A 13,677-nucleotide genomic window follows, 5' to 3' on the forward strand; every position below is an offset into this window, starting at 1 on the left:
ATATTTTCTTTTTTCTTAAATAACCTGGCCAGATACCATAAGACACTATGAAACTGTGCTAATTAGCAACCTTGACACAAGAATATAATTCATGCCCTATTCAGTCAGGCTAGCAATCTGCTTACCCCATTATTCACTCCCTGACAGTAGGAGATGCTATGAGTCTGAGTCCTATCTGCTCTCCTTTATCCTCATTCTCCTCTAGCATCCAGAGCCACTGGGTAATGATGCCAGAGACCTCATTGCTGTTCTATTTAATACTTTTTTCTGGACCTTTACCTAAAACATTTTTGGAAGTGCTGATTGTGGTCGCTTCTGCAAATACCTTTACCCAAAAATTTCAGGATTTCAATAACCTCTGTATAAACTGCTACTTTTAGTGAGAACTTCCTAATATTGTAGGACCAGTCAAAACTGTTTTGTCATTACCCTGTCCACTGCTTTTTCTGATAATTGTGTAGTGATGCCATATTTTTGCATCTTGTTTTCCTCCTCCTTTTTAATATCAACTATTTCCTTTTTTTTATTGCAGTAAAAAATTTGACAAACCAACTTCCAGATCTGTTCAGCAAGATCAAGAGTATCAACCAACAGCTGATGCCAATCAGCAACATCTCTGAGAACATAAATCGCATAAGAGAGCTGATTCAGCAGGCCAGAGATGCTGCAAATAAGGTCTGTCCTGAGCATTGCAATTGTGCTTGACCTCAGTGGTTTGGATACACAACACTACTTTCATTCCTCTTTCCAAATGATTTTATTTCAATGTGTGTGAAAGACCAGACATAAGTTTTATTCAACAGCACTACCCAGCAACTGAAGTAACTGTGGTGATGGGAAGCATAATAACTCATACATAAAAATTACTGGATGCAGTAGCATCCTGCTACATATTTTTCCCATTAGTTTTTTTTCCCCAGGGCATCTCTGTAATATTTATTTGTACAGCATCCTCTTGCCTTCCAAGGTACATTGTGGTGGCTTTGGCAGCAGGGACAGAGTTGGCTCTGCTGTTTAGAGACAGGGCTCTCCACCCATATGTGGTCAATTGAAAGCTCTGATGCTGCCAAAGAAGTTGTGCAGCCCTGTTACTCCTGTTGCTCCAAAATGTTAGAAATTGGCTACTGGCACCTTATTAGACTGCCCTTTCTCATTTAAGGAACTGCTGTAGTTGCTGAAGTGATAGTGTGGTCTCAGGTACTAAGAACCATCCCTGAGATCATCACAAATAGCCTAGAGTTACAGTGAATAAGAGGAATCAGTGATCATGGTGTATTTAGCTGGAATAGGATGTGTCTTTATGATATCAGAGGTGCATTGTAATTCCCAACAGATAGTCAAGTCCAGCTAAGTGAAGGACCAGGATGTGTTTGTAGACATCTGAATAATTCATAGCCTTGCTCTTCAGAGCTGCAGGGCACATCCTTCCCTGTCCATGTATTGAAGGTACAGAGGCACAGTAAGGGTTGATTAATTGATGTCTGGAATTAAAAAGTGCTAAGTATTGATAATACAGATACTGCATTATCCACTCTGTTTCCTAGTTATTTTGTTTGGTAGGATCAGAGTCTAAATCTGTGGTAATTAATGGATGTAACATGACTAGGGTGTGTAATGGGTTACTTTGCAATTAAACACACCAGTGGTAGCAATAGTTAATTGTAACATACTCAACTTTTGTATTCTTAACAGGTTGCTATTCCCATGAGGTTCAATGGCAGCTCTGGGGTAGAGATTCGACCTCCAAGCAACCTTGAAGACCTGAAGGGCTATACTTCACTTTCCTTGTTCATCCAAAGACCTCAGCAAAGTACAGACAGCCAGCAGAGGGCAAATAGGTTTGTCCTGTACCTCGGTAATAAAAATGTAGGTATATTTTGATATTCGATCTGATTTTAGGACCAGATATCATGTTTTGAGAAAAGGATGGGAAGTGAGCTTTTCTGACTGAAATTTGTAGCTACTATTGGCCTGTTTCTTTAAAATTGTATTTATGTCATGGTAGAAGTGTTATGTTCATTCCTTCCCTGGCAAAGTAACTAACAAGTGGCTGAGTCTTGTCCTTTGCTTTGCTCTTTTGCTCCTTTGGAAGTTACTTCTCCATCATGGATACCATCACACATTCTTATCACACCTGTCAGTTTCTGCAGCAGTCAGCCCAAACTCAGCCCAACTCCTGCCTCAGAGCTTAGACTCTTTTCACAATATAAGTCACTCTGAGTTTCTCTTTTGGTTAAAAAAGTGATTATTCCAGTTTTAAAATTCAGCCCCTCAGCTCTTAATTTTTTTGTCTTCTAAGTATGCAGAATAATGCAGACCTGCTTGTGCATTTAGGCTTGTTCAATCACCATCAAACATTGAAAAAATTTCCTGCATGTGGTTTCTATTCTTGTTATTTGACAGGAGCTGTATCTGTAGTAAGCCTTGTGCTTACACAGAAAACTGTTCAGGGGTATTTGTTCTACACTGGATTTCATCTTTTTATCCTCTGAATAACTAGCCAAAACATCTGTTGAAAGCATTTTAATGGTTACTTCTGAAATACAGTCTCTTGAACAAATAAAATGTGACTTATGGGGAAAATGCTCCTAGTCACCTCAGCAGGAACCATTGTCCTTCCCTGAGTGTTGTTCTGAACATCTTTTTGTGTCACAGGTGTTGAGTCTAATTCTTAGTAAAGGTGTCATGTTTTCATAGCTTTAGCTGGGAGATGTTACAAGTGAGAAAAATATTTTAGATACTGTTGTTACAAAAGTAAAAAGTCACACATGACTTTTCAGTTAATTTTTAACCATATTCATTGAATTAGTGCAACATATAGCATTATTTTTTCTTCCCAGAACTGATAAACTTAATTCTCATCATTAGGTGGGTGGATTTCTTATGACTCATGCAGAGCATGATGATGTCTCTGAGGAAGTGCTGCTGTATTTTACCTTAATTATAATTAATCATTTATTAATTATTATTTACTTGCTATTTTTAGGCTTCCAAGGACTACATTGGTATGGCTGTGAAAGGTGGTTACCTTACTTGTGTCTATAACCTGGGAGGTGGTGATGGAGAAGTGAGAGTGCAGTCATTGGTGACTCAAAGCAAGGCTGAGGAAGCTGTTATGGATCAAGTTACATTTGAAAGGTATAAGACCCACAGTGTAAAACAATCTTCTTGAAAACATGCTAATAACGTCTTTTATCCGTGTGATGTGATATTCTGCCTGTTTTGGTTTTAGGATTTACCAGTATGCAAAGCTGAAGTACATCAAAGCAGCAACATCAATTTCTCCAGATTATGAAAGCCCTAGGAGTGCAAGCAGTGGAGACAGTGACATGCTCCTCAATCTTGATCCCAGCAGTGTTGTCTTTTATGTTGGAGGATACCCACCAGATTTTAGGGTAAAGAGTTTATTAGTGTTTTAAAGAGATTTTGTGTTAATCATCCGATTGTTCTTACAAGTAAAGATGGGACCTAGCAGTCATTCAAAAGCATGTGTAAAAGTTTACCTATGTCAGTAGGAATAGATGAGGTGCAAGGAGATGCTACTTCCTACAGAATCTGCCTGGCTTATACTATGCTAGAGCTCAAAGAAGGGAGCACAATGATATTTCATTGCCAAGGAAAGCATGAAACCTGTCCAGCCCTGCTAAATACTGTTCCCAATCCATGTGACTCTATTTTAAATTGTGCTGCAGTACACCTAGGGTCATATCAGATAATTTGGATATTTTATGCAAGCATGTACATATTTAGAATGTCATATTCTGTGTCTTAAAAACATTTGCAATAAGTCTTAGCAGTTAGATAGCAATGTAAAATTTTGTTAACTGATGTAGATGAAATGGTCTAAATGACACTATTTTGCAGCCTCCAGATAATCTCAACTATCCTCATTATGAAGGCTGCATTGAATTAAACAGCCTAAATGAGCGTGTTATCAGCCTTTATAACTTCAAGAGGACTTTTAATCTCAACACCACTGAAGTCCAACCCTGCAGACGGTATGATATGAACACAGAAATGTTTCCAAGTTCTGTGATTTTATCATTATGAATTTTTGTCTTTCACATGTAGAAGAATAACCACTGTAGCTAAATTGGTGATTTTTTTCTAACTCTTGGTCATTATTACATTTCTTAGAAAAAATCCTCAGTAGTGACGTGGTTCACATCTATGGCAATCTCCATCTGTTCAAATTTAAGTGTTATAAAATACAGACACAATTTGTAGACTAAGGTGTTCATTTACTTTTTAAAGTAAATATTACATTAAGTTAAAAAAATGCAGTCATTAATGATTTCCTCTCTAAAGACCATTTGTGAATCTGGTAGAAGCCGATAGAAGGTTTTCTCTCTACTTGGGTTAGATCAGAATTTGGCCCTATACCAAATTCTTTAACTTAAGCTTTTTTAAAATTATAATGGCAGTAAGTCCAAGTGGTAGAAGTTTTTGCTGTCATATATTCACACCTGTGACATTGAATTATTACAGATATAAAGAGGAGACTGACCAAAGCTACTTTGAGGGCACTGGTTATGCCAGTGTCACAGCAAGAGAAAGAAGTGCCGAACGAGTTCGGTACGAGCAGACAATTGAGACGACTGCAGATGAAGGCATTGTGTTCTTTGCAGCAAATGGGGTAATGTGTGGAATGCTTTTGTCTGTTCTGTAGTGCAAGAACATCTTAAAAATCTTGCTTATTGAAGAACATGTTAGATATAGTAATAACTGTAAGGAAATGTCTTTAAAGTGTTATTTTCATCTGTGTGGAAAATTAGTAAATATTGCCGTATGTTTAATGTCATATGGTTTAGTCTTAGGTAGCTGTGCAAGAAGCTGGGAGTTGGACTTATGGGTCCCTTCCAGCTTGAGATATTCAATGATTCTGCCATGGTTGCCAAATACTCACTTCGTCAAGGTTGAGTAAAAAATGATTCCAAGAAGCTCCTCCATTTAGGCCATGCAGAGAATTCAGAACTGGGGGCATGAAGGGAGGAATGTAATTGGGATCAAACCAACGTTGGAATAGTGAAATCCTTCAAAATTGGTAGTGCACTCTTCCCAACTCTAGATATATGTGGAAACAGAGTAAGAAGGAATAAAGGAAGTGACATGATGACTTATACCTGTAAAGATGTTCAAAACCACAGTGCTGCTACTTATCTAATAATCTTGTAGGCGTATTGCAATCACCGGGACATATTCTGGATAATTTTTCCATGCTGTAAAAAGTCAGTAGACATTTGAAATGACACAAAGTCCTTCAGAGATTTGAAGCTGATAGCAGATCTGTTTATAACAGTTTAAAATAATTATGATTGATTAGTATAAGTTTTAGGCTTTGTGTTATCCTTTCCCCAAAAAGCTTTCTAGAAGCAATTAGATAGCTTTGTTAAAAGTATTCATATGACAATGAAATATATATGTGAAATTATAGCAGTTTAATGGTGTTGGTGTGCTTGTTTTTTTTATTGCAGGATCAGTTCATCAGTGTGCTCATTAGAAATGGTCATACAGCTTTGAGATACAAACTTGACTCTAAAACTCCAGAAGAAGTAGAAGCCAAAAAAATTGTAAATGACGGAACATATCAGCAAGTATGTAATTTTAAAGAATCAAGGAATCACTATTTGTAAAAATACACATTAACTAAAACTGTCCTGTTATAAAGTTTAGTTGTGGAGTTTTCCTTTTGTGTGAGGAAATCAAGTCACTGGAGACTAGTTTGGAGATGTGAAAATGAGTCTTTCTGTTGTCCTGCTTTGATGTGAATAGTTAAGTTTTAACAGTGAAACCACCAAAGGAAAATTTTTTCAGAGCAATGTTTTACATAAAGATAGTTGTGTACAATGCTTTTATTTGCATTAGTTTCATACTTAGATTAGATTAGTGTTAGATTAGTGTTTTCACCACCTAAGGGTTTATTTCTTCAGGGTGGGCTGATCGTTTTAGAGATTACTCTTTTGCAGTCTTTGTTGTTGCTTGTCTCCTTAGCTTCAGTCCAGCTCTTTTTTAGCACTACCAGAGTGAAATCATAAAGACATTGTTAAAAACTTTGATATCCTTGTTGATTAGTTCTCCCTTTCCCCTTAATATATTTCAAACTAAATAGTGCAAACTGCAGAGTCTGCTGCAAGGAATCTTTATGCTTTACTGGGTTAAGTTACCTTCAGCCAGCTGACTGACTTAGCTTTTGTATCAGGCAGCAGCTTCTGAACCTTCAGCTACAAAGACAAGACAGTATCTGAATCTTAGGGGAGGTGTGGTTTTAGGGCACTCTTTCAGATGAAAATAAAACCTCACCTTGTATTTGGAGAGTTGAATGTTTTCCTTGCTTTGACTAAATGCCCAAAGCTTGCAAAGTACCTTTGAACTACTGCAGTTATCCTTGATTTAAGTCACTAGTAAACAAGAGGAGGGGAAAAAACATTACTGTGTCCTGCTCTGTCGGGGTACTTTTAATCAGGTAAATGATTTTTGTTTCTGCCAAGTGAAGTGGTTCTCATTATTAATGTATTTCAGATTAATTTGGTGCTTGACCGAAGAAACGGGGTTGTGTATGTCAGTCCTGGTATTAGAGTCAACATACAAGTCTTCAATTTCACTGAGTACTACTTAGGTGGAGTTCCATCTTTTCTACGGGAACGGTGAGTAACTATAAAAGGACTATAATATACAGGCTTTGTAGGGAAACTCCATCTAAACTCTTTCCTTACACAATTTCTTTCACACTCTGTATCGACTATCTAATGTGACATAAAAAAAACAAGTGTATAATACATGATCATAATCTGTGATTTTTGGCTAATGGTGAGATCTTCGTTGTAGCCCATCCTAAAGACTGGGTTTGATCGGCATGAGCATGTGTACACAAAAAAGATTGCTCTTGTTCTCTTTTTCTGTTTCTTATATTGTCAGCATTTATAAGTTACTCTAGTGGTGTGTGCTTTGAAAATGCCAGGCTACTGAACTCTTTTTCCTTCCCCTCCCTGAAACCAGCTTTAATATATCCACACCTCCATTCCGGGGCTGCATGAAGAATTTGAAAAACCCAAGCACTGCATCTGTTGTTTTTGATAAGACTTTTGGTGTCAGCAAGAAATGTTCAGATGACTGGAAGGTAACTAATACATTTCCTCAAAAACTTCTGCTGGAGTTCACAGACTCTGGTTTGTCTATAAGTGCTGGACCATTATGTTTTGCAAAGGTCAAAAAGTATATTTGGTTAACATGTGATGGCAGTAAAAGAACCTGGATTGGGTGTGAAGATGCAGAAATAAGAGACACCAGCCCTATCGTGATAGCTTGTTACAGCACATAGTCCACCCTCTTATTTAATACTGTTTACAATTAAGTAAACTTAATATTCATATTTACCATGTAAGTTTGTTGGCTTCCAGTTGCTGTTATTGATTAGGCTGGAATACTTAATACTACTCTGTATCTTTCCTTCTGCCACGGTGTTTAAGCTTCCTAATTAAATACCTCTCAGCCTTTTTTTCTTAAAAGATCTTAACAAACTACTTCCATCAAATTCTCACATTCTAAGGCTCCACTTATCTGATTGTTTTTTAATTATTTTCTGTGCAGCCTTGAGTTTTGCCATGTTCTTTTTAAAATAGGACAACATGACATTTAAGTGCTGGCTTAACTGGTGCTGCATGGAGAGATTAAAACTATCCTTCTGCTTCTACTTACTGATGCTTACATGATGCATGATCTCATTTGCCCTTTTTGCTACAGTATTGCACTGAAAGTTTGTGCTTATTTTCTTTTACTTGTGGCATCCAAACCTTTCACAGAGCGATTTCTTCACAGACTATCTTTGCAGAGGATCTAATCTTCATTCTCTGTATCTGCAAAACTTCTCATGTATTAAAAAGTGTCCAGTGACTCACACAGTTTCAATTATATAGCTCATCTGCACAGCTTCATAGTTGTGAACTATTCCTCCAGCTACTCAGTTTTGTGCCCTCAAACGTGCAAACTTTCAAAGCTACAATAGCTAGAGATGAGCAGCTCATTATTCTCAGCAAGCTTCCTCTCTCTTTTTAGAGTTTCTCAGGGCATAGTTAATGCTGGTGAAGCCAACTCTGACAGTCTGTTCTGTACTGAAATAATGGTTTTTGAGGTTTGCCTTGTGCTTGGTTTTGACTGGAGCTGATCACAATTATGTTGAGTGGGGCAGCTGTTGTCTCATGTTGGTGTTTCTTCTGATTAAAAGGAAAATCACTGAAATCATTATTTTCTCTCTTTCAGCTTGTCAGATCTGCAGCTTTCTCTAAGGATGGAACACTGAGCCTGAGTGCAGCAAATTTCCCATTTCCAAAGGATTTCCAAGTTGGCTTTGGCTTTCAGACGACAGCTTCTACTGGAACACTCTTAAATTACAATCTACGGGTATGAAACACATTCAACTTAGCATATGTGATGAGTTTTATCTCTGAATCAGTCATTTCAGTTTGGGTCATAAGTCTCATGTAAATTCCTGCGTTTTAAGGTAAGAAATGCCTTTTTTGAGTGTGGCATCTTGCATGATAAATGCATTCTGGCAATTTCTTCACATGGCCAACAAGTAGTTTGATGAGTAAAAGAGCTTTGAACTAGAGCCTTCTGCAGAGTAGCTCACACACTTGACACCAACATCCCAGCAAGAAAACTGTTGCTTAATTGGCTAGAAATTTTCTCAAGGAAAATGGCACTCTGCTCACATAGAAATGTTACCATGTCCAAATAGGCAGAGCAAAGGGATTGGTTCTGGCTATGATCCCTCAGAAAGCAGGGAAGTTTAAGTAGAACCCCATTCTGGCATGCTGGAGTAGGTAAGATGCCCCAGGTATTTGAGAAGTGGAGAGCTGGCTCCTCTGCTTTTTGTAAAAATAAACAAGTATTTTAAATAAATGTTTGCTATTCAGAGTGCAGAGGTATTTTGAAATGGAAGCTATGCTCATCATGCAGAACTTGGTACACATCTGGTACTAGATGACTGAGGAATGTAGGTCTAGTGTAAGAAAATGTGTTGCCTACTGGCACCCACTGAGAGCTGTATTAATGGCAGTAGCAAGAACTAAAGGCTTTTGCATTTATTTAGCTGATTATTTTGTGGGGTTCTTTTGTAGCCTGATGTTCTTTCCATCTTTCTGAGTCCTGGCTCTGTAACTGCAAAGATACGAGATAAGGAAATTAAACTGGAAAAGAAATATGAAGATGGGTTAATGCATTATGTGACTGTAATGAAAACAGGCAACAGGTGAGTCCAGTTCTTCATCTAAATCTTATATGTAGTGGTTGGAGAAAAGAAATTCAAATTTTGGGAGACTAATTCTTTGGATAAACAGCTTAAAATGGGTCTCTTCTAGCAGAGGATACCTAAATAATGAAGGGAAAGGAGATTTTTGTTCTATGAATATGGACGCTGGTACCTGTGATGCTTTAGCTGTACTCTACTGTGCATTTCTTTTGTAGGTTGTGAGAGTTTTGACTGCTTGTCTAGCTGGAGCTTTGGAGTCTTTGGAGCTCTTCCCCTTCCCATAACTTTCCTATGTGTCCCCTTCCCCTGGTAGGGAAGAAGCAAATGCTGTCTGTTTTTTCAATAATGATCTGTTATGCAGATATTAGAAGAGACAATTTACTGAAAAGTTCCTAAATCATACTGATTGCTGGGTAATGCATGAAATGATATAAATGTTAGTTGAAGTGGAAAGTTTTGAATGGTTGGCTATAACTTTGTGTTATTATAACTTAATACTGTCCATTTCATTTTGACACAGACTTAAATCCTGTCCCATAGCTGACAATGAGAGCTTTTTCATGAATTTCAATTGACCAGGATTTCACTGTAGGACTGAAGTATGAACTTCAACTCTAGCTCCTTAACTAATATTGAAAAACAGAGCAATTTCACAGCAGTCAATAAGCACATACTGAAAAAGTCCCAGAACTAAGCTAATGAAGCTCTAGCATAATCACAATGTAACAAGGAAATATATCTGTCAAATTGTTCTTTTATATATATTTTTTTATTTTGTTTCCTAATTATTTCTTTATATATCATGCTTATTTTCATTCACTTTTTTCAGAGTACATCTGATGGTTGATGATGAGTCAAAAGAAGTTGACTCTCCCAGGTCATCAAACTCACAGGAATCAAACAGACCTATAAAATTTGGTGGAGATAGTTTTGAAGGTTGCATCTCAAACATCTTTATTGAAAGGTATTTGGCCTAGAAAGAATTATGTTTCATGCATTTTGGCCTGTTCTCCTCCTTAAATCATATTAAAATTACATTTTGCTAAAATGCTTTTATTCTATGTGTGTGAAGCCTTCATGAATGCATAACTTTGCTGCCCTCAAATACTTTAATTCAGGTATATTATACATGGGATCCACTTATAATCAAAGATGTAAAGGAATTTTAGTCTCAATCATACCTGTTTAGCAGTCTGTTAGGCAAAGAATGGACTCTGCAGAGTGAATTGGATATGTCCCAACAAGTCACCCAAAAAGATTTGCTAAATTGTCTTGTTATAGCTCTCTAGGGAACCAGGTGGTGAAAGGAGCAAAGCTACTGACAGAATCAAACCAGTTACACAAACAAGTGACACCGTATGTGTAGAAATCATCTGCCTTATTTAGGCTGTCTCGTTTTTTTCACGTATTTGTCTGATTATTAGAGACACCTTACAGGCAAAATTTAGGAGTAAAAATATGCATAAATATGTTTCTAGAAGACAAGCATTACATGAGCCATAAGTCATGTCCCAGTGGGACTTTGTGTTAGTTAAGTTTTGATGAGTGTTTATACATGTGTAGAGTTTTCAAAAGTAGTGTATTTTGATTCAATTGTCATATCACCACAGAATGGGAAGGGCTGGAAGGCAGCTTTAGAGATCCTCTAGTTTTAGCCCCCTGCAATGGGCAGGGATATCTTCCACTAAACCAGGCTGCTCAAATGATGTCTTAATTTAAAGCACTACAAGGCATTCATGTGATGCCAAGATGGTTTTTTGCCTTTTCTTTTATATACCTTTTATGTATCCTCAGTACTCCTTGCATGCATACTTGTAATTCCTTAATTCTAGTAACTCAGCATAGCCCTAGAAGTCTGTTAAGCCAGAAAACCAGACATACTAAATGACTCATAGTAGGAGGCTGGAAAGCCCTATGCTGCCTTGAGAAACCAAGGCCCCCTCTAGAACATATCCTCTAAACTAAGATTCTGCCCATCCAGGGGGAATTTCTTGGATGAGGGAATATCACACTATTCATCCTAGCCTTCCATTGGGGCATCCTTGTTAGATATCTCAATTTGTAAGGTCTGTGAATTGTATATGTGATTTTATCATGTGTGTGCATTGCGGTTCCACCTTGGTGAAGTGGTGCACCATAAGGATCCTTATTAAAATACCAAGGTAAAAACCCCTTATCCTTTAACCTTGTCTGGCTCTCAATTTTTTTAAGACCAGGAAAAGGCATCAGAAGTAACCTATATATTAAACATCCCAACAGAAAACAAATTGGGAAAGTTTTTGTGCCAAAATAGATGAAGAATAAATATTGTAGCTGGTCTGATGGAGTGAATGGAGAATGACCAACATTCAAGAAGTTCAGGTTCCATTCACAGATCTACCACTCTTCTCATAGAAAACCACAAGCAAGGAGCTTTGTAGCTTTTTTGTAGCTGTAAAGTTTTTTGTAATTTACTGATTAGAGATGTTTTGTACGACTTAGAAAATTATAGTATTGCTTAATATTATTCTTTATACACAGGGTAAATTTGCTTTGACAGTCTTCCTGATAATTTCGTTATAATACTAGAGGTACATGTGAAGTTGTGACAGGCTTTGTCCCTTGACAAAACTCATCAGAACATCTTATTTAAGGAGAGAGTGAAGCAGAACCTGATGTTACATTTTCTTGATTTGAAACTGTTTATGTATAATTAACAATCAAAGTTTTATAGTCTTTATAGATTCAGAAATCTTAATCAAGGCTGCTGTCATTTTTTTCTCTGTTTTCAAGGACCACATATGTTTGTGTTTTTTAAATGGTTTCTAGCAAAAATTACTTTGTTTCGAAAAGATGAGAACAGAAATCAGAGTTTTTCTATAGCCAAAAAGAAATGAGCAGAGCCAGGGAAAATATAATCTACAACATTGAATTTACATTTTTCGTTGAAAACTAAAAATTGGTACTTTACTATCATGTCACTGGGAAATATATTTCGTGCAGAACACATTTTTACAATATGTTTATTGTTGATTACACTAAAGAAAAGGAATGCTGAGTCACAGCACTTACTGCTTTCATCATCACAGGGTAGGTCAGCTCCCTGAGGTTCAAAATCTTGTCAATAATACTGGGAAGACTGGTGTATCCCTTGGAGCTTGCCAGGAATATGAAAACCTTGAACCAATGCTGCTGCAGGAATTTAAAAATCCTCTCAGGCTTAAGATGCTCAAGGTATGCTTATTGTTACTGTCATCTTTGCTCCATTTGATGCCCAGGCTTTCCATCATTTCTGGAACTGAGGTTCAGATGTTCTTTCTTTCCTTCCATCTCACATGTGAAGGAAGTTCTAACCGTGTTGCAGTTTCGTGCTAAACCTGCACCTGTCTAGAATGACAACAGCTTTTCTGTCTTTTAGGGAAGGCTGTTGACTGCCTTGGCTGGGAGCTCTTAAATGTGTTGATTAAAATGTTTCTATTTATTGCACGTATAATAAATGCTTCAATTCTATCTTATGTGCACAGAATGAAAAATACCTTGATTATTTGAAAGCTGCTAATGTGCAAAACCACCCTATACCAGCTCCATTACATGACAGCAGTGAAGTTTATCTCCTTGGAAGCATCCCAAACAGTTTTATATCCTACATGTTTTCTCCATTGTTATCCACAGACAGGTAATAAAAACATTCTCCGTTCTCCTCCTAGTACTTGAATTGTTGAAGCTGCTTGACTCTTAGGGTGCTGGTTATAAGGATTTTCTGCTTGTTTATATCTTGGGCCATAATGAAAGGTGGTTGAAAAAGCTCAGGCTTTTTTTTTCCTGTGCAAACATTTGTCTAAACTGAGCAGATTGAATGGGATGTAAGCCTGAATTTGTCAAGTTTCATTCACATGCAGAAATGCAGTGTATAATGCCATGATTCCACCCAAATTCTATTCTGCATTTCACAAATGGAGTTTCACTGGAGAACAGAAAAGATAAAACAACCAACAAAACAGACCTATACTGGAATATGTTTACTTTCCACTACAGGTTACATTTCTCTGTAGATGTACGGACTCGATCATCAAGAGGATTAATAGTTTTCATGGAGGGAAGCTCTGAGGACACTTATATGGCTCTCCACATTTCAAAAGGACGTTTTGTCTTCTCACTTGGCTCTGGAGAAAAACAAATCAAAGTCAGAAGCAGTATTAAATACAATGATGGGCAATGGCACACTGTAAGTAGCATGGAACCACAGTGTTAGCATAACTAGCATTCAGCAAGCACAGCCTAATGCATTTTTAAGAGAATAGAAACTCAGTTTTGGTCATTGGAAATTAATTCCTATGCCTGAAAGTTCGTGTGGTTGACAGGTCTCTGAGAGACCTTATTGAGACTGATGGTCCCAGGATGTTACTTTCAGTTTAAATATTTCAACAACATGGTATTTAATTTAAAGACAA

At 37.2% G+C, this 13,677-nt stretch overlaps 1 protein-coding gene across 2 annotated transcripts in view; it reads left to right on the forward strand.

Annotated features, from left to right (window-relative positions):
* Positions 1-13,677, forward strand: part of LAMA3 (laminin subunit alpha 3) — a 106,170-nt gene that overhangs the window by 89,532 nt on the left and 2,961 nt on the right. For both annotated transcript variants that reach the window (XM_071418332.1, XM_071418340.1), the window contains exons 57-71: positions 533-675; positions 1,693-1,866; positions 2,987-3,138; positions 3,233-3,395; positions 3,865-3,998; positions 4,489-4,636; positions 5,475-5,594; positions 6,520-6,644; positions 6,997-7,117; positions 8,257-8,397; positions 9,117-9,247; positions 10,077-10,211; positions 12,316-12,460; positions 12,751-12,902; positions 13,262-13,451. In XM_071418332.1, coding sequence (XP_071274433.1) covers positions 533-675; positions 1,693-1,866; positions 2,987-3,138; positions 3,233-3,395; positions 3,865-3,998; positions 4,489-4,636; positions 5,475-5,594; positions 6,520-6,644; positions 6,997-7,117; positions 8,257-8,397; positions 9,117-9,247; positions 10,077-10,211; positions 12,316-12,460; positions 12,751-12,902; positions 13,262-13,451 — 2,174 coding nt within the window. The remainder of the gene's footprint in view (positions 1-532; positions 676-1,692; positions 1,867-2,986; positions 3,139-3,232; positions 3,396-3,864; positions 3,999-4,488; positions 4,637-5,474; positions 5,595-6,519; positions 6,645-6,996; positions 7,118-8,256; positions 8,398-9,116; positions 9,248-10,076; positions 10,212-12,315; positions 12,461-12,750; positions 12,903-13,261; positions 13,452-13,677) is intronic.

The sequence above is a fragment of the Agelaius tricolor genome, unplaced genomic scaffold (genome assembly GCF_023055355.1).
Source record: "Agelaius tricolor isolate 1412-34295 unplaced genomic scaffold, bAgeTri1.0.p SCAF_2, whole genome shotgun sequence".
NCBI lineage: Eukaryota > Metazoa > Chordata > Aves > Passeriformes > Icteridae > Agelaius > Agelaius tricolor.